Source organism: Diadema antillarum, unplaced genomic scaffold (assembly GCF_040938485.1).
Source record: "Diadema antillarum isolate AM-2024a unplaced genomic scaffold, OU_Dant_1.0 seq00001222_RagTag, whole genome shotgun sequence".
In the NCBI taxonomy this organism is placed as follows: Eukaryota; Metazoa; Echinodermata; class Echinoidea; order Diadematoida; family Diadematidae; genus Diadema; species Diadema antillarum.
This window is the reverse complement of record NW_027272012.1, coordinates 341,262-363,885: the sequence shown is the minus strand read 5'-3', so window position 1 is coordinate 363,885 and position 22,624 is coordinate 341,262. Positions and strand designations below refer to the sequence as shown.

The following is a 22,624-nucleotide window of genomic DNA, read 5'->3' as shown; positions in this document are numbered from 1 at the left end:
TCAATAATAATCTACACTAAAATATACTGCAACTTTAAACAAGTGGGACTGTTTCAACTCGTTAAAACACGAAAAAACAGGCATCAAATTGCACCATTTGCAACATCAAAATGCAAAAAGTTCTCACCGTGGCAGGGGGGACACCCCCTCCCACACCCTCCCCTCCCCCTTCGCTCTCTCCGCTCTTTCGGGTTCAGTCGCGTTCATGATATTCAGTTAAAAGAATTAATACAAGAAGCGTATTTAAATGATAACATTTTATAGGCAAATTGTTCAATGATAATCTACATCAAAATAATATACCTTAAACAAGTGGGATTGTTTTACGTCGATAAAACGCGCAAAAAGCATGCATCAAATTGCACCATTTGCAACATCAAAATGCAAAAAGTTCTCACCGTGGGAGGGGGGACACCCCCTCCCCTCCCCCCTCGCTCGCTCCGCTCGCCCGGGTTCAGTCGCGTTCATGATATTCAGTGAAAAGAATTAATACAAGAAGTGTATTTAAATCATACCATTATATAGGCAAATTGTTCAATGATAATCTACATCAAAATATACTGCAACCTTAAACAAGTGGGACTGTTTCAACTAGTTAAAACACGCAAAAACATGCATCAAATTGCACCATTTGCAACATCAAAATGCAAAAAGTTCTCACCGTGGGAGGGGGGACACCCCCCTCCCACACCCTCCCCTCCCCCTTCACTCGCTCCGCTCGCTCGGGTTCAGTCGCGTTCATGATATTCAGTGAAAAGAATTAATACAAGAAGTGTATTTAACTTATACCATTTTATAGGCAAATTGTTCCATAATAATCTACACTAAAATATACTGCTACCTTAAACAAACAGTGGGACTGTTTCACGTCGATAAAACGCGCAAAAACATGCATCTAATTGCACCATTTGCAACATCAAAATGAGAAAAGTTCTTACCGTGGGAGGGGGACACCCCCTCCCACACCCTACCCTCCCCTCCCCCCCCCCCCCCCCCCCCCGCTCGCTCCGCTCGCTCGGGTTCAGTCGCGTTCATGATATTCAGTGAAAAGAAGTAATACAAGAAGTGTATTTAAATTGTACCATACTATAGGCAAATTGTTCAATGACAATCTACATCAAAATATACTGCAACCTTAAACAAGTGGGACTGTTTCAACTTGTTAAAACACGCAAAAACATGCATCAAATTGCACCATTTGCAGCATCAAAATGCAAAAAGTTCTCACCGTGGGAGGGGGGACTCCCCCCTCCCACGGTGAGAACGGTGGTCTTAAGACCAGTCGTACGACCGGACACCGCACACTATACGACCCGACTGTAAAGCGCGCGCAGTGTGCACTACGTGCGCTTGCATTTTACTGCATTGTGAATGGCTGAAAGCCTACGACCAGTCGTATAGAAATTCAACATGTCAAATCTCTACGACTGGCGCTAAGTCCCAGTCGTACGACTAGAAAATGGCAAGACTAAAGCCCGCCGCACACTACACGATTTTGCCCCGATTCACCGGTCTTAAGACCTTAAGACTAGAAGTGTGACGTCACAGTCTTGCCAGTTTCCAGTCGTACGACTGGGTCTTAGCGCCAGTCGTAGAGATTTGACATGTTGAATTTCTACCGACTGGTCGTAGGCTTTCAGCCATTCACAATGCAGTAAAATGCAAGCGCGCGCAGTGCGCACTGCGCGCGCTTTACAGTCGGGTCGTATAGTGTGCGGTGTCCGGTCGTACGACTGGTCTTAAGACCCAGCTTGGCTTAAGACTTTAAGACCAGTCGGATCGTGTAGTGTGCGGTGGCCTTAAGACTTCACATTTCTAGTCTTAAGGTCTTAAAGGGGCATTCCAGACGATTTTCATAGTTTCACATTATGTAGTACATAAATCGACAGCTCCATGTACAGATTCGTGGAATTTATTGTGGTTCTTGAGCAGAGAAACAAATTAACTGAAAATCTTAAACAAATTACACTGAACAGTGTTGATGACATCAGAGCCTCAGATTATATTATTTCAGAAATGTAGCAGTGGAATTCCATTACAATACCGCTTACTCAACAAGTTCACCTGTGAAGAATCTATGCATGCCTTTTTCTTTTGTTCTGCTTCTTTGAGCCCCAACTCATGCATTCTTATGGTGAGGCTGCCATGTCATCATCCTTGTTCCATTTCAATTCATTATAGATTTTGAAAACATTCTCATTCCTCATCCCAATCACTATAAATTCTGAAACTCTGTACTCAGTTTAACTAATTTATAGTTGTTCAAATGTAAAAGTCTGAAAATAGTCCGGAGGTCCCCTTTAAGACCGGTGAATCGGGGCAAAATCGTGTAGTGTGCGGCGGGCTTAAGATTAGTCGTCTGGCGTTATCGACTGCATTCGATTGCGTAGTGCGATAATTTTCTGTACGATCGTGTGTACTACGATACTCTCATAACACGCAAACGCACTTAAGTCCACATACACAGCTAGGTTGGTGCTACCACGCCTCGCCGCGCCGGGCCACTGACCGAGCAAACGCGGCAGCATCACTACTCATGCGGATTCATATGGCTCGATGAGGCGATACCGATAGACAATATTCGATAATTATACTCGTAGTTGTGTGCAGACGGAGGCGAACGAAGAAAACGTGCACACACCGATGGTCTACGCGCGGCTACTATTTTCAGATCTGGCTATAACTATTGCAGCGCGCACTTAGTGCGTGCTGATTTATAAAGAATTAATATTTCACAGTTCTAGGTATTTTTTTTTTTTTTTGTGATGGGATAGAATTTTCTCTAGAGTTCTTAGGACGTGATCTCACACCTCTCGAATTTAAATTTTAGGGGAGAGATTCCCTTTCAATATCATTGTCAACACGGAAATTAAACTCCCAAGATTATATCCAATCATTTATAGTGAATCTACTCAAGTGGACCTTCACTTCTTGTGTTGGGCATAAAACGTGTATTTCAAGTTCGGCGGATTTGCTTGTGTTTGTGTTTGATGCTATTTTCATCATGTGCGTCTAGCTTTCGTTTCACTATACAGTGTATCTGACATCTGTTCGTCGTCACAGACGCGTTGACGGATATCGGACACCAACCGTTGAGGGCGTTAATCAGATATCTTCATGGCTGGCCCGTGCTGGAGGATGGTAGCTTCGACGCCAGTTCGTGGCGCCTCGCAGACGTTCTGGCCAAAGCACGACTGAAGACCGACCGGAATTTTATCTTCGCGAACAGAATTGTAATGGACCCCACGGACTCTACTAGATACATCGATTCGGTAGGGACTAGCATCTGTAGTCCTGTATGAGTTTTTGTGAACCCTGAGTAGTAGGTGTACAGAGAAAACTGTTTCTCACAATGCATGATGGTCGTATTCCTTTAAGCCCTGTACAGGGTGCAGAAACCTACTAATGGCGTACGCATAACAATACCAGGGAATAAAGGTGTGCCCCATAGACCAATGTTTGTGTAAGGAATTTGTGTGTGTGTTTGTGTATGTGTGTCTAGTGTGTGTGATTTTTTTTTCTTTGTTATCCGATTCAAATAAGACATGAGTGTTGTTGTTTTTTTCTCAAAGAGTCTAGTTGACAAATCAGCGTAATGAAAAACTAAGTGCTGCAGACAACAATGTCATGCACAATGCCCACTTAAAAATTGCCTAAATCCTAATTACAAATTAAAAACATCGACAGACTGAAGGGAGGTGGCGATGATAGAGATTTAATCACAATTAGATGGCTTTTAAAAACGTATGGTATTTTAACACATTTTCACGAATCACTGATATTATTTACAACAACAGGATTATTGAAATTGATGTCGTTATACTCACCTAACGAGTCTTTCACTTTTCTTTCAAATGCTCACATGTCTCTAAGAATTTCTTCTTTTACATGATACAAGGTGTATCATTAAGAATAAAAAAGAAAAACTATTCCGCATCAAATTATTATCGTCTTTTGATAAACTAGGAATGTTGAGTGTTAGGGGGAAAGATGTTACAATTTTATACAAAAAAAAAGACAACAACAGCAACAACATGCACACACGCACGCACACACAGGCTCACGTATGAACGTAATTTTGCTGATTATTTTTGGCACGCCAAGGAAAAAGTGTTGAAGTGACAACATAGTCCCACCCTGTGAAAACACAATGAAAGCGCGTGAATTCCGTAACTCCACATATTTCATATCAAATTTGGATGGAGCATCACCAGTCTCTTCTGATTTTGCAAAGTACAAAATCAATGTGAACATGAAGTTGTCGCGTGGTTGTAGCGCACTTTTTTGTGAAAGTCATTTCGTTTCCCATATTTTTCCATGACTTAATGTTCATTTCTTATACCACTGAAACATAGCAACTGTAAAGCACCCCAGGTTCTTGTTCTCTGTAATTACAAATTTTTCTCTCCGTATTCGTCTTCATTTTCTTTTCTTTTCTTTTCTTTTCTTTTCTTTTCTTTTCTTTTCTTTTCTTTTCTTTTCTTTCTTTTCTTTTCTTTTTTACCCACAGATTGATCAACCGAAACTGGGTCTGGAGAATCGAGACTATTTTCTTCAGTCCTACTCACCAGCGGTTAGTCATGGTTGTATTGTATCATACACAATATTAAGCAAAAGGCAAAAATAAAACTAAACAACAAAATAGAGGAAGAAAAAGCGTGAAAATCGAGAAAAATTGCCAACTCTGCGTGATGTAGGTGTTTTTCCATTTTTCCAGCTTTCCATTTGTTTTTTCTCATTTTTATTTTCTCAGGTATTTTGCCACAGACAGAAATTGTATAGGACACTAACATTTTATGACTCTTATCATACATCAAGGAAAGATCTGGTGAAACTTTTTCTAGTTAAAAAAAATGAAATTTGTGAGTTTTTTTTTCTGTGTAACAAACAGTATGGGAGGCTGCTTAACATCTTTGTTGCACAGAGTTGTCAATGTGTTTTGCTCTCTTGATTTTAACCGTTCATGATTTGTGTGTGTGTGTGTGTGTCTAATTCTACCCAATTTTCACTGATCTGCTTTTCTGATTTCTTTGATTTCATACAAAGCATTGGGATATCAGGATGGAATTCTCCTTAAAATCTAAGTGGACCTACTTATCGAGCGTTCTATCGTTCCTTTGACAGGGCTTGAAAGCATACGAGGAGTTCATGGTCGATATGGCCTTCGAGCTGCGGGGAGGTACGGACAAGGACGACATCCGAAGCCAGATGCAAGACGTCCTCAAGTTCGAGACGAAAATGGCAAATGTGAGACATACTGTTTCAATAGATTATATCTCCCTTTTCTCTCTGTGAAGCCACATATGAAGAGTTTGTTTGCAAAAACCGATAAGTCCATATTTGCCAAATGGAGATATTTGCGATTAAAGGTCAAGAAAAATAAAGAGAATAATAAGAAAATTTTTGGTTCTTTTGACCATAACTTCAAAAATATACCTTTATATGTAGTGACCAATATATCATTTAAAAGGTATTATTTTGTACTTTATGACAGAGACCGTACATCAAAATCTTAAAAAATGGACTTCTCGGTTTTTGCAAACAAACTCTTCATATATTGTATCATGTAATGCTATACTTTAGTAGCCGGCGAGTTTTCGTACTCATCTGTACCAAAAAAAAAGGGGGGGAGAAAAAAAAAGAGTCGATGGTAAAATAACGTTTTGCTACTCACCTGATATCATCATCTCCACAGTTGATTGCGGATAAACGGGTAGCTGTATGTACATAAATGAAAGTCCAAAGCGAAGATTCTGATGATTATAAAAATGTGTGTGTGTGTGTTTGTGTGTCTGTGCGCGCGCGCGTGTGTGTTGGTGCTGTTTGTTTGTGTGTTTGTTGTTGTTGTTGTTTTGTTTTGTTTTTGCTATTGTGTTTAATACTAACTTTCCTGTTCCATGCTATCATTCTGAACACGGAAAGATGAAGGCACATGTTTTGTTTTGTTTTGTTTTGTTTTTCTTTCAGATTATTGAAACTAGTATTAACCAGATAAAGGAGAACGTGTATATATCTTTATTCTCCAGATCTCGTTATCTGCAGCTGAGCATCGCATTGCCAGAACAAAAAGTTACAAGAAGACCGTGGCACAGCTTAAAAAAGAGGTTCCGATTGTAAGTTTAAATCTTTATTTCTATTTATCTCTCCGTTTATAGGCCAATGTATGCATGCTCGTACTTACAGCATGTATGTGTGTATCTATCTGTCTATCTCTAGATTTATCTATATGCATGTATTTACAGCTCCGTTACTCTTTGTCTTTTTTTTTTCTCTCTCTCTCTTCTTAAAGTGGCACTTAAAGAAGAATGAAAACCATCTATATCTGTGGATTGGGTAGATGCAGCAGTAAAATAATACAACACATCAGTGAGATTTTGAGGAAAATCGGACAATCCGTTCAAAAGTTATGAACTTTTAAAATTTTAGTGCAGCCATCGCTAGATAGAAAGCCTACTTTGTGACGTCACATAGAAGGATGATATAAAGAAAATATATAGAAAATTCAACAGAATTTAATTTTTTAAACAAAAAGTAAACATTTCCCCGACATATATATACTGACGTATGTTAAGGGTTATAGAATTCCTCCTGCTCTCTGAAAGGGGAAAGTCAAGTGCTCCTTTAATTATAGAAAATTGTTGCTTGCAGTAATATCAAGGTTTACGGTGAGTCGACATTTTTTTCAGTTGTCATGGCAAATAGGCTCCTGACCCTGAATGCAAGAAGATAATATTACGTGTTGTTTATTTCAATAAATTCAATTTATGTGTTTCAGGCAAGATCGCGCAATCTTCAAGTGTGTGATATCACCTTTGAACATTTGAATAAGAGCTATTTCGATTGTTTTCACTTTTTACGTTTGTTACACTTAATACTGAATCGTTCAGTTAGTATTGTTTATCGATTCTAATCGTTCATTTCTACACTCGCCTAGCTTGGTCACTCTCTATTTTCTGGTCGTAGCAGATCAATTTAATGTCTGTATTCCATGCATCTGATTAACAGATTGACTGGGATCGATATTATCATCTGGTGATGAACACCACACACGTCAACGATTCAATGGAACTGGTCATCTTCTCACCTCCTTACGTAGCTGGACTTCAGAGAATACTCTCAGAAACTCCAAATCGGTGAGCTGACAGATACCCCCCCCCCCCCATCCACCAAGCCGTCCTTACACACGTGTATACGTATACACCCAGCAAACATCTTTAAGCATCTTATTATTATTATCATTTTAAAAAGAAATGATGGATTGAATAGTAATTGTTTTTACCGCTATCAACAAAGTTATAACTAGCCAGGAAATGAAGAGCTTGCTCCAATAAGGCGCTAAATCCATCATTTTGCAATGGATTTGGCGCCTTTTGGAAGCTAGCTCTTCAAATGACCAAATTTCTTCAATTATGTTTATACTTGTGTCATAAGGTTATTACATTTTCTACCAACCTTTACAGTATAGCGACTTTGTTGGGCCCATTTCTGGGTTTCTTGAGCTAACAAGCTAAAAAAAAAAGAAAAAAAAAGGCCTCCACCGCAACTTCTGGTGCCACTTCCGGGTTTCTTCAGCTGACAAGCACACACAAAAAAAAAGGTCTTCAGCTCATCTTTCTCATTCCACTTCCGGCTTTCTTCAGCTGACAAGCAACCCCTCCCCCCCCCCCCCCAAAAAAAAAAGGTCTTAAGCGCAAAAACATAACCTTACCGCGCTCACACTTCAAGGTTTCTATCTCTTTCTTTCTTTCTCTTTCTAAGTGCCACTTACGCACTTCCGGGATAAAAAGTGTGTGTGTGTTTGTAGGGGGGGGGGGGGGTGCCGATCCCCCCCCCCCCCCACCCTTTCCGCCGGCCATGATTATTCACATTGCTATTCATAGTATCGTGTCATATGATTTGTGGTGATCAAAGTTTCCATCTTTTTTTTTTCTTTTTTTGTATACAGGACAATCGCAAACTATGTCATGTGGCGGACAGTTATGCGTACAGTGGACCAAATGAGTAACAGAGCCAGGTCAATTAAACACGCATTCCAAAAGGTACAGTCCCATCATCTTAGTTGCAAGTTTTGTATCGTTTTAAGAGAGTAGAAGACATCACAGAAAAGAGGTACGAGAGTAGAAGTTTGAGTTTATGTCGGTATTGTTTGGGGCAAATTATTTGGTTAATAGGGTCCCAGTTTTTTCTCTCTTCATTTCTTTAAAGCAGCAACAACAGGAAGACAGGAATAGGTGACAAACACAAAACAAAGGTTAACAAAAAGAGCTCATGTAGACCTAATATATTTCTTTATTACGGCCGCAATGCCTGTTTCCGTTGCTGCACTGAAGAGATATAGATAAGAATGAAAATTCATTTTGATACCCAGGGTTGTTATTATACGTCAGTGCGTACAAGCGTAGAAGTCTTTCCAAAGCCCCTTATATTATGATTGTTCAGGCGTCATTAGCTACTAATTTTGAGGCGCGGATCTAGACTATTCAACAACGTTGGAGATTAAGATGTTCCATTTAAAGTGACAAGAGCCTTATCAATGTCGATCAGTGTTCCTGGTACTGAAAGCAGGTACACATGGTCTTCTAAGTGGTTGATGATGAGTGTTCACTATCGGTTCGCCAGTTCACAAGATAGACAGAAGATTTTTGGCTCATTATCATAACAGAAATGTTTTGATTTTGAGTAGTCCCATAGAGTAAACATATAATCCAAGTTTTAATCCAAGTATGGGGTACTATCATGGGACATGAAATCATTGCATGAAAACATATAAGCATGTGAACTAGAATTTCTAACCATCAAAATTGGATTTAGCACCTTTTGGAAAGGGACTTTTCAATTGATTTTGTTGTCTTTGTTTCTGTGTTTTCTCTTCGAAAACGATTTTTCTCTCTCGACGGACCAGGTGGTGACTGGGGAGCAGAAGCAACCTGCCCGATGGAAGCAGTGCATCCACTCCACAAACCTGTTCATGGGCCGGGCGTTGGGGGTGCTATTCATCCAAGATCACTTTGACGAGGAAAGCAAGAATACGGTGAGCACCACTTGTTATAGTATAACAGAACCGGAAATCTGTTCTCTCTGAAAAAAAGAAGAAGAAGAAAATGGTTGCACACTTAAAAGATATTAACAATTAATGTTGTATATAAATGTTGATTGGTCCTCAACGTGGCGCATTATGATATTTTCTTTTTTCTTTATTCTAAGCAATTCAAGAAACACTCCGATCTTAGTTATATGCCCTTAAAAGGCAACTAAGTTTATCAAACAATGTTGAGTTAACTCGTCAATAATGTAATTATTGTTTCTGCTCTCAGTCACAGGCTGATATAGAAAACGCAGTCACTCCCCGTGTCGGTGTCATCTCTACGAAATCATTAGATAAGTTTTTGTTACATGTCTCACTTCTTACTTCCCAAAAAAAAAAGAAGACAATATTATCACGGGCAGATCCAGGAATTCCATGAAGGGGGGGGGGGGGGGGGCAAACAATATTTCTGGTGCCCCTTTCGGGTTTCATCTCATTTTTTTCTTTTTATTTCTTTTGGTTTAACAACAAATCCCCCCCCCCCCCCTGGATCCGCCACTGATTATGATAATGAGGTTGTCTCCTCTATTGATGCAGGCGTTCGAGATGATCAAGCATCTCCGGAAAACTTTATACCAAATTCTGAATAGCACAGAATGGATGGACGAAGACACGAAGCAGTTCGCCATAGAAAAGGTATAGTAACAATAACTTTCTTTATGAAGTTATTATTATTATTATTATTATTATTATTATTATTATCATTATTATCATGATCATGATCATGATTATCATTATTACTGTTATTATCAATATTATCATTATTGTTATCATTATTATTGTTGTTATTATCATTATTATTATTATTACTATTATTATACATACGGTAAATAAAACAAAGGAAATCTTGATAGATTTAATCCTATCCCCATATATAACAGGTTTTATAACATTATTCTTACCATGTTGCACTTGTGGTTCATCGACGTTTCAAGGCTGTTCGTCTGTAAAGAGATAGTGATTGTTTAGAATTCGCAAATTGAACTCAATTCAGTTCAATTCAATTCGAAATTCAACTTTAAGATTACAAAGATATGCTACCTGAATTCCTAAAGGCATTTTAAACTTTTGATATTTCTCTTTCCTTCAGGCACACGCTGTCCGTGAGCAGATTGGTTACGATGAGAAATTACTCAACTACACCTATCTCGACTCCATGTACGTTAACGTAAGTATAACCATGAAACCCCCGACCTATGTGTCATTTTTCTTTCGCATTACCTCTCAAAACTCTCTCCTCTTGCTTTTGTTATATGGGACTTTTGTGTGTGTAGGGTGCGAAAATCAAACGTGTGTAATAACTGTTTCACAATGATTATTTAACTCAGTGACGCAACTACAATGCGTTCAAAATGAGAAGGTGAGTGTAAATAATAAGATCAGGGGCCCGTTGCATAAAACTTACCGTTGAATTTCAATGGTAACTACCGTCAAAATTAGGCGTCACAGCCAATCACCATCAAGGATTATAAAATTTACCGCTAATTTGAAGACTTACCGCTAGAAAGGAGCGGTAAGTCCAGCGGTAAGGGTTTTATGCAACAGGGCCCAGTTCAGCATTAAACTGTTACTATTGTACTGTTTAAAGTACCTACCTGACATGACAAAACAGTCATCACTTTATAATACAGGAATATTTTTTCTACTACAAATCGTTGGTCTGGCGTCTGACACAATGACTTATGAACATCTTTTCATCTTTTTAAATGAAGCAGCGAAAGGAAAATCGATCTTGTTTCCTCATATATAACTGATATATGTATACATATTTACAAAATGCAGTCACTGCCACAAAATCATGGAGTAGCTTAATCTACTCGAAATCTTTCGTGAATCATAACCAACGTTTACCGAGTCGAGTGAAATTAGAATATTATAGATAGCCTACTCTATGCCCCTGCTCTAATAATGGGGTTAATATATCTTCTTTGAACAGATCGACATAAGGACAGATGTGCATTTTGATAATGCGCTTCAAGTTTGGTCAGACCACGCCAGGAGATCGTTTGCCAAGCTAAACGACAGCGTCGATCGGTACGGCTGGTCAACCACACCGGTGGTGGTCAACGCCTATTACTTCTACCAGAGTAACCAAATCAGTGAGTGTTTGACTTCTGGTATTTGTTTTGAATGTTTCACTGGTCCTATTACTCCGTAATTATTATGCAAATGATGCACAGGATAGAGTGCGTTAGTGGAGATGTAGCGCACTCGAGGGTATTTACAATTGTGAAACATGCACGAGGCGAAGCCGAGTGCATGTTGCACTACATTGTAAATACCCGAGAGTGAGCTGCATCTCCACTAACGCCACGAAATAATCCTGTGCATCATTTGTATTATAAAATGGGTCGAAAACTAACAGCATTTTTCACGTACCTTTGTGGGTCAATACCAATCAGCTACATGTAGCACTCGCTCAAGTCAAAAAGTCAAGATGTCCGAAGATGTTCGTCCCAAACATTTACGCACGTCGCACTCGGAAATCCCGTTCATATACAATGTAAGTACTGTAAGTATAAGAGTATACGTACGCCACATGTTATGCACAAGAAAGGCCGGCCGGCAGCCCGAACTAGAAGTTGTTTACAAGATTGACAGCGCGTATAGTAGCGCGCGACGCACTTGTAACAACTGATTGAGTGCGCACTGCTAGTGTAAACATTGTGACGTCAGGCCGTGCATGTTAGTGAGAAATTAATGCACGCACACGTGACTCATTTCAGCGCTTCCAATTGGCTACTGTTGTTGGCACAACAACCTATGTCACATGTCTCTGACAACAAAGAAGTCGCCATCCACACCAGACTTAAAGGACAAGTTCACCTTCATAAACATAAGGATTGAGAAAATGCAACAATATTAGTAGAACACATCAGTGAAAGTTTGAGGAAAATTGGACAATCGATGCAAAAGTTATGAATTTTTAAAATTTTTGTGTTGGAACCGCTGGATGAGGAGACTACTACAGCTTGTGAGTCATATGCGTACAACAGCATAAAGAAAATGTAAAAGAAAATTCAACATATTTTCACTTTTTTCGCATAATAAAAGAGCACTTGACTTGCCTCTTTCTAAAGGCAGGGGGAATAATATTACCCATAACATTTGTCGGTAACAAGTCAGGGGAATGTGTACTTTTTTCAAAAGATGGAATTTTGTGAAATTCTCTTTATATTTTCCTTATATTGTTGTACGCATGTGACATCTAAGTTATTCATACACTGCAGTAGTCGTCTCATCCAGCGGGTACTGCACAAAAACTTCAAAAATTCATAACTTTTGAACGGATTGTCTGATTTTCCTCAAACTTTCAATGATGTGTTCTACTACAATTGCTACATTCTCTCAATCCTTATCTTTATGAAGGTGAACTTGTCCTTTAAGTAACAACGCAACACTTAACTCTTCCCTTCGTCCCAAGTGCAATCCACTAGTTTGCAGGCACAAACCCTTGTTGGTCGTATTAGGAGTCTGTATTATGCCAGGACTAATACACGCACCACTGCACTTGGGAGAAGCTACAACACAGGGCCTATGGGACAATTCAATTCAATTCTTCTTTTTTTTTTCAAATGATAGAATTTATTGATTTCTCGAAGCAACATAATTTTACAGAGGATAAATGAATTACAAAGTTATTACTTCAACACAAAAACATTTCTTTGATACAAACAATTTAAACACATATCTGTGTTTTTTATACTTTTTTTTTTCAAATATTTAAATATCTTCTTACTAAAAAACATACTATAAAGGGTCGTACATGCGAGAATGCGAAAATAGGATAAAATAACTTTTGGCAGTCCGAAAGCCCGCCCAGGCCCGCCCGACATGGCGACGACGAGTGCACATTGAATAACTTCCACAGGACCATTGCAATTGACTACACACAGCCCCAACGCCGTACACAAGTGTAACACTTGAGCACAGCGACAGGGCCGCGCACAGCCACATTGCAATGTACAGCTAATAAAAGGAAATTCGTAAATACTAATAGGCCCCATGGACAGAAAATTTAGAAATTAACAAACAACATTCACCCGCCGTCCCCACGCTCAGGCAGGCCCCCAGCGGACTTCCGGCAAGCCATTGGAACGCCAAGGATGCACCCTGCCCGAAAGTATGTACAGTGTATACATTTACATTACACACGCCACACCCAGGTAGGCTCCTAGAAAGCCACCGGGTTGCCACGAACATACCCTGCCCGAAAGCATGCATAAATTAACTTACATCATAACAACGTTAAAAGAAACTCGCGGGTACATAGACCTTTAAACTATTTTCATGCATACCTCCCCGGCAAAGGTTGCTCCAGGCAACCCGTAAACACGTCAATATCCACCTGACGTTGCAACAACTAAATGTATGCAAGGTGGATTCCAAGTATGGAATTATTTTCTACAAACAAAATCGAATGTTACCAGTTTCCGAGAGAAAATACCTCCATATATTTGACTACGAACCAAATGAAAGTGTTGCATCAGCCCCATCCTTGAATCATCAAGAAACATGAAATACACGATATTAACGAAACAACATCAGACAGTTCAATTCAATTCAATGGAGGTTTATTGACAATAAAAAAGAACATGCAGCTCATTGGCTGAAATTGTTCATTTTACAATTAAAACAGAAAAACAACATTGTACAAAATAAATAGATATATTTGTGAAATTGACTATCGATATGAATCGAAATGACGGAAACACTGTACAAACGATATGACGGAAACACTGTACAAACGATATGACGGAAACACTGTACAAAAAGATAAAAAATTGATATTTTAACCCGGCCTCAAATCCCTGAATTTTGAACCAAGACCCTAAAATTCCCATGGAGATTATCAACAAACAGTACATGCATAAATATTTTCTTTTTCGTTGATTAAAACCTTTGACCTCTTAACCCTCAATAAAAATGCATGTATTAAAATCATCAATAATGGAGTACGAATACTGAAAAATATTGCACATGTAAAGAAACAAATGATTGTAAAAATCATTGAGTAACTGAACTGAGCAGGGAGTAATTAAATTTCTGAACAATAAAATAATTGAGCTTAATTATCGATACGCATCATAAACACAATCATATGAATGTAAACAAACTCAAGGCGCCGTTATGGCACAACATGTGGTTCTCAAAGCAAGTCTAAAGCACATCTCAAATATAAAACAATATTTCAACACAATTGACAAAACATTAAAACAAAAACAGTGTATTTAGCACAAAGGTATTGAGTGCTTCCCACCCCCCACCCACCAAGTCCAAATCAATGAACATCCAAATTATTAAATAAAACATAAAATATCTAAAAATCCAAAAAGTTTCAACTTACACCGAACCTATCACAAATCCATGCATCAAAACATAAAAGAGAGAAAAAAATCAGCACCAAACAACAAACTTATAGCATCCAGCCTGACCCTTGACCCTTGACCTTTGACCCCACGCCCTCAAAACTCTCAAGAGAATCATTGATGGGCAGAGATATGCACTTCAAATTGACCTTGACCTTTTGGACATGACAGTGCCGAAGTGGTGCATATAGTAGTCTTGGCGCAGACTCCTGTACGACCAGCAAGGGTTTGTGCCTGCAAACTAATCGTCCACAGCCTCGGTCCATCTTCTCCTCCAAGTTTGCCGAACAGGCCTCATCCTCTTTGCACAAATATGAAAATGAAAATCGTCTCAAGTTGGTATTACTAGACTTTTTGAGACACTTTAGTAGTTGTCTTCTAGGCACGGCAGAATCCCATACGCTAGTAACATTTTACTGCCGTTTCCTATAAGCAGAAGGTTGAGGGAAATCAAGGTATACCAAAGGTGAATATCAGCACCATTTATTCATAAATTATGATAAATCCGCAATTGTTTTATCTTTTTTTTTCTCAAAATGAACGTACATAAAACAGAAACATTGTACATGCTGTAGATATCATTTGTAATTCTATCCACGCAAGAATTAAAATGGAATGACCATGATGACATGAAGGTAATCTTCAGAAGATCAAAATCGAGTCTTCTTGGATATTTGTTTTAGAAATTAGGAAGGAAAATATTCTTTATTATGAACCTCTTTTAGCTTGCACTGTTGTGAATAATGATATGAACAATTGCTCAAGCGAATACTAATGAAGAGAAAGAAAAAATGTCAAAGTCCCCACATTTGCCAATAATTCGGTTTCTAACAATTCTGTTGCATGCTTTTTTCTATCCATGTCAATTTCCTGTCACGATAATTGAGGACAGGATATATTAAATGTGCTCGATGTCAATTCAAATTTCAGCATTTCCTGCGGCAATTTTACAACCGCCATACTTCAGCCGCGAGTACTCGAGGTGAGTTGTAATCAAGGTGGCCAATATTTCTGGCCACGGCAAAGTTTTATATAACATAGGCAACCATGAAATAAGCCAATAAAGGCTTTTTTCATCTGTATGTTGAAGGGTGATTTATTTTCTCTTTTGGGTGTGTTGGGGGTGTTTCTTTTGATAGTTTCTTTGATTTACTATGAGTTACTAGTAACAGGATTTGTAACAGCACACCTCAAAGGCACACACAAAAGGAAGCCAAAATAAATTTTCACTTTTTTTCTCACAGTTATAAAGAGTAAATTCTGCGTCTTAAAATGATAATTATCTAACTTGCTGAATTAAACCATCCTAATCCATTCAAACAGGGACTGAAATAAGAGAGAGCTAGGACATGCAGCTGCAAAGAAAAGAGAATTTAAAGAATAGAGTCACTCAGGCGTATTGTGCATATATAATTATCACTCTAAATGTGTTTTTTTTTTTTTCAGTGAAAGCAGCCCCTGTCTTACCAAAAAAAAAAAAAAATACATATATATATATATATATATATATATATATACATATAGAAAAGCTGCTAATATCTCTATTGTGTAGAGAAAAGACTACTCTCCCAGGCAGGACCACCCCAAGTGACATATTTTGATCAGTTACAGGAGATCACAATCTTTCACAAATATTGTATTACCATATTTATTTATCTGATCCTCTGTGCATGTGCTTTGAGTGGCGGTTGTCACCAAAATTCCCATGACATTATGTACAACGTCACAATTCTCTGGCACAGAAAGGGTAAAGGAGAAAGGGCCTGCTCAAATAAACGATTACATCGTCGGCCTTATGCCAAAAGGCCCTTAACTCTGTGCAAAGTCTATGTGTTAAGGGCCTTTTGGCATTCGGCCTTATACCAAAAGGCCTTTAACTCTGTGCAAAGTCTATGTGTTAGGGGCCTTTTGGCATAAGGCCGACAACAGGTACTTCAAAGAATAAGTGAACTCCAAAGGAAAGATAAAAAAAAAAAAACACCTACTGAACGTTCGAAAAATAACAACAATCTGATAAGAAATAGGGATGACATTTTGAAATTGCACACTTTTTCGGAAAACATTTTTGACCAGTCCTAATGAATATTCAAATGAGCGTGTGGATGATGTCATGCCCCTACAATTTGTCATGTAGCTTGTATATGAAATTCGAAAAAGATACTTTTAGCTGACGCAGGTAAAATCCTATTCCCATACCAAAATATATCAGAGGTAATATTCGCTCTCTCTCTCTCTCTCTCTCTCTCTCTCTCTCTCTTTATTTTGGGTGCTTTTAAGGCAAGTTTTTGTATCTATACAGCTTGATTTTTGTCATTTCTGTATATGAAATGAATAAGAAATTGTGAGAACATGGTATCATCATCTTGCTGATTCCAATATTGATAACAACTGATCAAGAAGTGTTTTTTTGAAAAATTTTGAAAGTGCAATATGTCATAACTTTCCTCTTTCTTATCCGACTTTGATAATTTTTTCACTGTTCTGAAGGGATTTTTTTTTCTCTTCCTTATAAAATTGATAAAATTTTGGAGTGGATCTTCTTTGAGGATGGCGTTCTTTATCCCGAAAATGAAAAGGAGGTACATATCAACAAAAGCCTTTTAGGATTAACGAACCTTCGTAATATTAAACCAGCCCTATTTCATTTTCGCATTTACCAGCTTTCGGAATAACGAACCTTATTCCATTTTCTGATAAACGAACCTTCGGAATATCGAACCTTCGAAATAATGAACTGTATCCGTTTTTCAAAACCCTCATACTTCCACCCGTGTGTGTGTGTGTGTGTTTGGTTTCAGATCGATGAACTACGGCGGAATCGGTGTCGTGATTGGCCACGAGTTGACACATGGTTTCGACGACAGAGGTGAGTGTTAATAGGGGTTTCGGGCCCTATAGTCATGATAGTCTCTCTTTAAGATAGCGGCCGTGCAAAAGATTGTATAAAGTAATGATGAAGATGAGGATGGTGGTGGTGGTGGTGCATGGTCCACAGCATTTGTATAGCGCCAGATATCTGTTGTAGAAACATTCAAAGGTGCAGACTCCTCTAAGAGAGTTAGCAATTAAATGCCTGGTGAAAAAAAATGTGAGTCTTGAGTGAGGCTTTAGAAATCACATAAATGGACGTTTAAACACATGTAATGATTCTTTTTTAATGTGTATGTGGGGATGAGAAAGGGCGACCGTGTGTGTGTGTGGTTTTTTTTTTTCGCATTTACACACAGTACATAACATTCAGGTACAATGATACGGCATTCTACATAATACATCTACTTATAAGGTTTCCTGTTTAAGTTTAGTTATGCAACATAATTTCTTGTTTTTGAGAAATAAATCTTTGTGTAAAATCGCATACCTAAAAACATATTTGTAGTTGTTTCTGTGGAACTCGAACAAGAAAGAAAGGGTGATTGTGGTGATGATCAGGAGGGGTGCCCACATTGTCCAGCTCATTAAAGTTCCTGAAATACTGGGGAGATCATTACTGGGCCATTAGCAGCATGCTGGCAGATCAACACAACGTTCCAAATACATGCCCTGTCTCTGTTTCTCGAAATGTTACATAATGCATTTCTTTTATTTCCCTCTAGGTCGCCACTTCGACAAGGACGGCAACATACAGCTGTGGTGGTCGGAATCAGCCAGCAGGTCATTTGTGAATAAAACATCTTGTCTGGTGGAACAGTACTCAAATTACACCTATGAAGACCTGGGCATGAATGCAAGTATATACCTGGTGATATGTTGTATTGGTGAAATGATCGAATAATCAAACGAGTCAAACACACGACGACTTAAGTGAGGGGAGAAGATCAGAATAATATCATAATTCCGTAAGACCCACCAAATCGTGGACTTTATTCAAGCGAGATATTGAAATATAGAAGTTATCTACATTTCTACTTCGATATCGAAATACTTCATGCTCATACCTAGATCCTTTCATACATAAATCTAAAATGAAAAAAAAAATCGTGTTTGCATCCAAATATTAGGAAGTAATTTCAAGTGGACATTTCATTTTTAGTATACGCGAATCAAAAACAGACTGACTTTTCTCTTTAATATCCCTGTTGGTATTGTTCCGCAGTAAGGCTTGAAACCCTGATGCTGCCATGGTTACCTTAGTAACTAACTATTAGCAGTGGCATTTGTGTTGATGTAACAGGTGAATGGGAAACAGACGCTTGGAGAAAACATCGCAGACAATGGCGGTTTAAAGGAAGCGTTCATGGTACGTATCATGTTGCTCATGTATGCATGCAAGAGAACGGTACCATTCGCTGGTAAAATACTTGCTATCGGATTAGGTATTTGGTTTATGAAATTTCCATGAATATTTGCAATCCAACGGCTTTGATTACTTGCGTAAAAATCTATACGTTATAGGCCTACATAATTCCCAGTGGATATGATGATTTCAAATGGCAGTACGCGTCCTGGGTATTAAAAAAGCCGGTCCGAGTTTCTGAAATCCCTATAGATGTTGTAAAAGACTTGCCAAGCACGTGCAAGGGGCACTAGCGCTTTGACACGAATACCATGTGTGTGAGAATGTATCACTATTATGAAGCAGTGCATGAAGCATAATTGATAACACGATAAAATTCAAATTACTAAAATTTCCTTTATACTCGGTTCGACAGAAAATCCAAAATGTTACAACGTGGTTTATTTGTGCGCAAAATACTTCATATTTTCTGTAAGAAATGATAAGAAATCGTTACATTTTAGCAAATTTTGTCAATTCTTAAAACAAGCAAAGAAAGTAGACGAATATATGTCTGAGAAAACCAAAGGTTTTGTATCTAATATTAATTGGAATCGTATCTACATTATTTAGTTGTTGCGCAGTAACCTGTCAAATTCGATCGTTTGTCTTAATGTACTGCATGTGACATTATCTTATTTTGTACCTGAATGTTTATATGAATAAATTTTCTTTGTGAAAAAAAAAAATTGATAATACGACGTTCCTTGGTTGTTTGTGGGTTTGCTTTGTCTCTTCCAGGCTTACAGACACTCCGTTGAACATGGTCAAGGCGAAGAGCCTCTTTTACCTGGATTAAATCTGACTCACAATCAGATTTTCTTTCTAAGTTTTGGACAGGTAAATGACTACTTTTTATTTGATCTGTTGATTTTCACTTTTACCGAGAACTTTTGCTTCTTTAACCGGTTGTTCTTAATTTGAGTTACCCCTGAAAGGGTGCATTTTCAATGACCAGCTTTATCCTGCCTAAGACCCAGATTAGCATAAAACTCTGTTTATGAGGTGACAATTTAAGACATTTGCTCCTGCGACAATTCCTCCGGTCTTATTTTCTCCAGAGACCTTAAAATGGGTTAGGGTTGTGATGGGGGTTTAGGTTTAGCTTGATGTGAGGATGAATATCAGGGTTAGGGTTATGTCTTGTGGGTATAATTTATGTTTGGCTTATCGTGCAGATTTTTCATGGGGGCAATTGTCACGGGAGCAAATGTCATGGCACATTTTACGCAGGGTTAATTGCAGCAACAGGGCTTAAAGAAACAAATACATAACAACAACTCAAGTGATATTAAATGTTCTTTCCTTTTAAAATGAGACAAAATAAGAAAATAATGTTATATCTTATGTCGTGCGATTTTCAATTGTTCATTATTCTTTCATGAACAGGAAAGATTACATCAGTTATCGATAGATGTAAAACTTTATGGCAATTTAAATTCTGAGTAATGAATTTCAAAGCATGTGATGAAAAATATATGAAACATCGCTTTGAGTTTTATATCACATCTTTATTCCATGCAAAATATTATTTCAAAAGAAGAACGTGTAATATACAATATAGTGCGTCTTTTAAAAAACCTTCTGGATTGAAGTCTTTACAGATAAAATGACTATAGAAACTATCGGCAATTCTAGATATGTCTGCTAAGATACTTCTGGATGAGCGTTGTAAAAGAAAAGGAAATATTTGACATGTGATTGTTGTCGTTACAGCTTTGGTGCGGGTTGCATAGAGAACAGGATATTAGGAACAGCATCAAAAATGATATGCACTCACCACTAAAGATTCGGTAAGTGTATTTCATTTCATTTCATTTCATTTCATTTCATTTCATTTTAAATTATGATTTTATGATTATCATTAGCTTCAAGAATATGCTGCCTTTGATTTTAACACGTGTTAAAGTGCTTTTAAAACAGAAAGAGAGCGACACACACACACAAACACACCGATACTCATCCCCCACACACAAACATACAGATATGTATATATACACACATGTGTACGTATTATTGTTATGTAATATGTGTCTATATGCATATGCGTGTAAAGGAAGTTTTATATTGTCAAAATTGGATAGCCCCCCCCCCCTTTTTTTTTCATTCTCCACACTCAAAATGATGTGATTTCAGTTATAGGTTACCTAGATCCATCTACCTTATGTAGATACCAAGAAAATGGAGTTTTGCACACACAAAAAACAGAAAAAGAAATCAACAACAAACACATTCGAAACTTAGAGGAGGAATGGCGTGTTGAGGATTTTTTTTTTCCCTTGATGGGAATAGGGCAGTTTAAAATACCATATCGTCACGCGCCAGAACTAAAGCTGTCAAATCAAAAAACAAAAAGGGGGGGGGAAAAGAAATATCTCTCTTCAAAACATTTGACTTTTTGAAGAAATAGAAACATCCCCCTCTTCAAAGAAATTACCTTATATGCCACAGTTGTGTGTCAAAATGTGGATTGGATGTGCTCTCAAATGCATAAAATCATCAATGCAAACTTTGAATGATGAATGTCAAATCTACAAGACTCAGAAAGACTGATGTGGTTCTTACTATTTGATAATTGCAAGCAGGGAACTTTATGATATAATACGGTAAATGTCTCCTTTTTCTTTCTTTCTTTCTTTCTTTTTTCTTTTTTTTTTGGATCTGTTCACACAGGGTGTGGGGCACGCTGAGTAATTCAAAGGACTTTGCCGAGGCCTATCAATGTCCGGTAGGATCCAAAATGAATCCGAGGAGGAAATGTGGCGTATGGTGAACGAAGACTGTGCGATCGGATAATTACGACGAAGACAGGACCAGAAGATGAACTAATACGTCGAGTTTGATTAAAATCTATAAATCCTTCTGGTTACAAATTTGGCAGTGGATATATCCGAACTATGAACTGCCTATACTTTCCTTCTAGAAGGAATCCGGGTCTGGTGGTATTCAGAACAAATGGCAGTATCCAATTCAGTAACCGTGACGTTATCAAATAAGCCATTGTAAGCGTCGATCTTGTTGGGGAGAAGCGAGCATGTGTCAGCGGAATATTTAAAACGACGAATTTTGTCATATTCATCAAATAATTTTGTGTCAAATTGTACTAAGTGGAAAAAATAAGATAAAAAGTTGCTGTTATTCTACAATATAATCTTGCTGCTCTCAGCTTCCATTTACAAATGTGTGTTCGCATTGAACCTAAAAAAACAACAACAACAACCAAAAATGGTTGTAGCTCTCACGTAGTTTCCTGAACTCGAATTATCTCAAGACCGTAATCATGGTAGTGAATTAGAATAAGCCACCACGTGTGCGAGTTAAGTTGACAAGACACAGGCTCACGTAAGGTTTTCCCTTCCATGGTGAATCAACACTCACAACAATTCAATGTATCTGTGAATGATCGATAAGAGTCTTAATCCGTGGCATTTTAGAAAGAAATCAACGAGAATTCACTAAAGACACCTGGGATTCAAGAGGGAGCTGTGAGAATTTCGACGCTTTTGCATCCGTACGGGCAGAATAAAACCAGTTGTGAATTATTTATGTCAAAAATTGTCAAACTCATGTCAATCGCCATTCGTCTTTTGATTCTGCAGTTGTGCCTGGCTGGTTCAGCATACAGCGAATCATGAAGAACTTTTGTACGTGAACTAAAAAGAGCGTTCGAAACGCGCGAGCAATCTTTTTTGATAAACAGTTCACTACCTTTACACGTCATAAGGCATTGCATTACGTCATCCAACAGCGCTCTCTCGAAATCTGAGTCCGTGAGCCTTTAACCCTCTGCGCATCACGTTTATTACCTGTCCATAGATCTGTGTGTGACGTTTGTGCACATTTGGCTCATTGGCGCAGGAAGGGTTAAACGTTATAAGAATAATCTACGAGAGTTTA

At 38.1% G+C, this 22,624-nt stretch overlaps 1 protein-coding gene and 1 long non-coding RNA gene across 2 annotated transcripts in view; both read left to right on the top strand.

Annotated features, from left to right (window-relative positions):
- Positions 1–19,488, top strand: part of LOC139744960 (neprilysin-like) — a 70,022-nt gene extending 50,534 nt beyond the window's left edge. The window contains exons 6-20 of the mRNA XM_071655369.1: positions 3,064–3,272; positions 4,511–4,573; positions 5,125–5,247; positions 6,027–6,113; positions 7,006–7,133; positions 7,946–8,039; positions 8,903–9,031; positions 9,623–9,721; positions 10,176–10,253; positions 11,022–11,184; positions 15,385–15,436; positions 17,253–17,320; positions 18,048–18,182; positions 18,626–18,691; positions 19,469–19,488. Coding sequence (XP_071511470.1) covers positions 3,064–3,272; positions 4,511–4,573; positions 5,125–5,247; positions 6,027–6,113; positions 7,006–7,133; positions 7,946–8,039; positions 8,903–9,031; positions 9,623–9,721; positions 10,176–10,253; positions 11,022–11,184; positions 15,385–15,436; positions 17,253–17,320; positions 18,048–18,182; positions 18,626–18,691; positions 19,469–19,488 — 1,514 coding nt within the window. The remainder of the gene's footprint in view (positions 1–3,063; positions 3,273–4,510; positions 4,574–5,124; positions 5,248–6,026; positions 6,114–7,005; positions 7,134–7,945; positions 8,040–8,902; positions 9,032–9,622; positions 9,722–10,175; positions 10,254–11,021; positions 11,185–15,384; positions 15,437–17,252; positions 17,321–18,047; positions 18,183–18,625; positions 18,692–19,468) is intronic.
- Positions 19,489–19,500: 12 nt separating this feature from the next.
- LOC139744950 (uncharacterized) lies at positions 19,501–22,239 on the top strand. Its single transcript, XR_011711853.1, has 3 exons — positions 19,501–19,567; positions 20,444–20,520; positions 21,401–22,239. It is a non-coding gene; the product is annotated as an uncharacterized lncRNA (long non-coding RNA).
- The last annotated feature ends 385 nt before the right edge of the window (positions 22,240–22,624 follow it).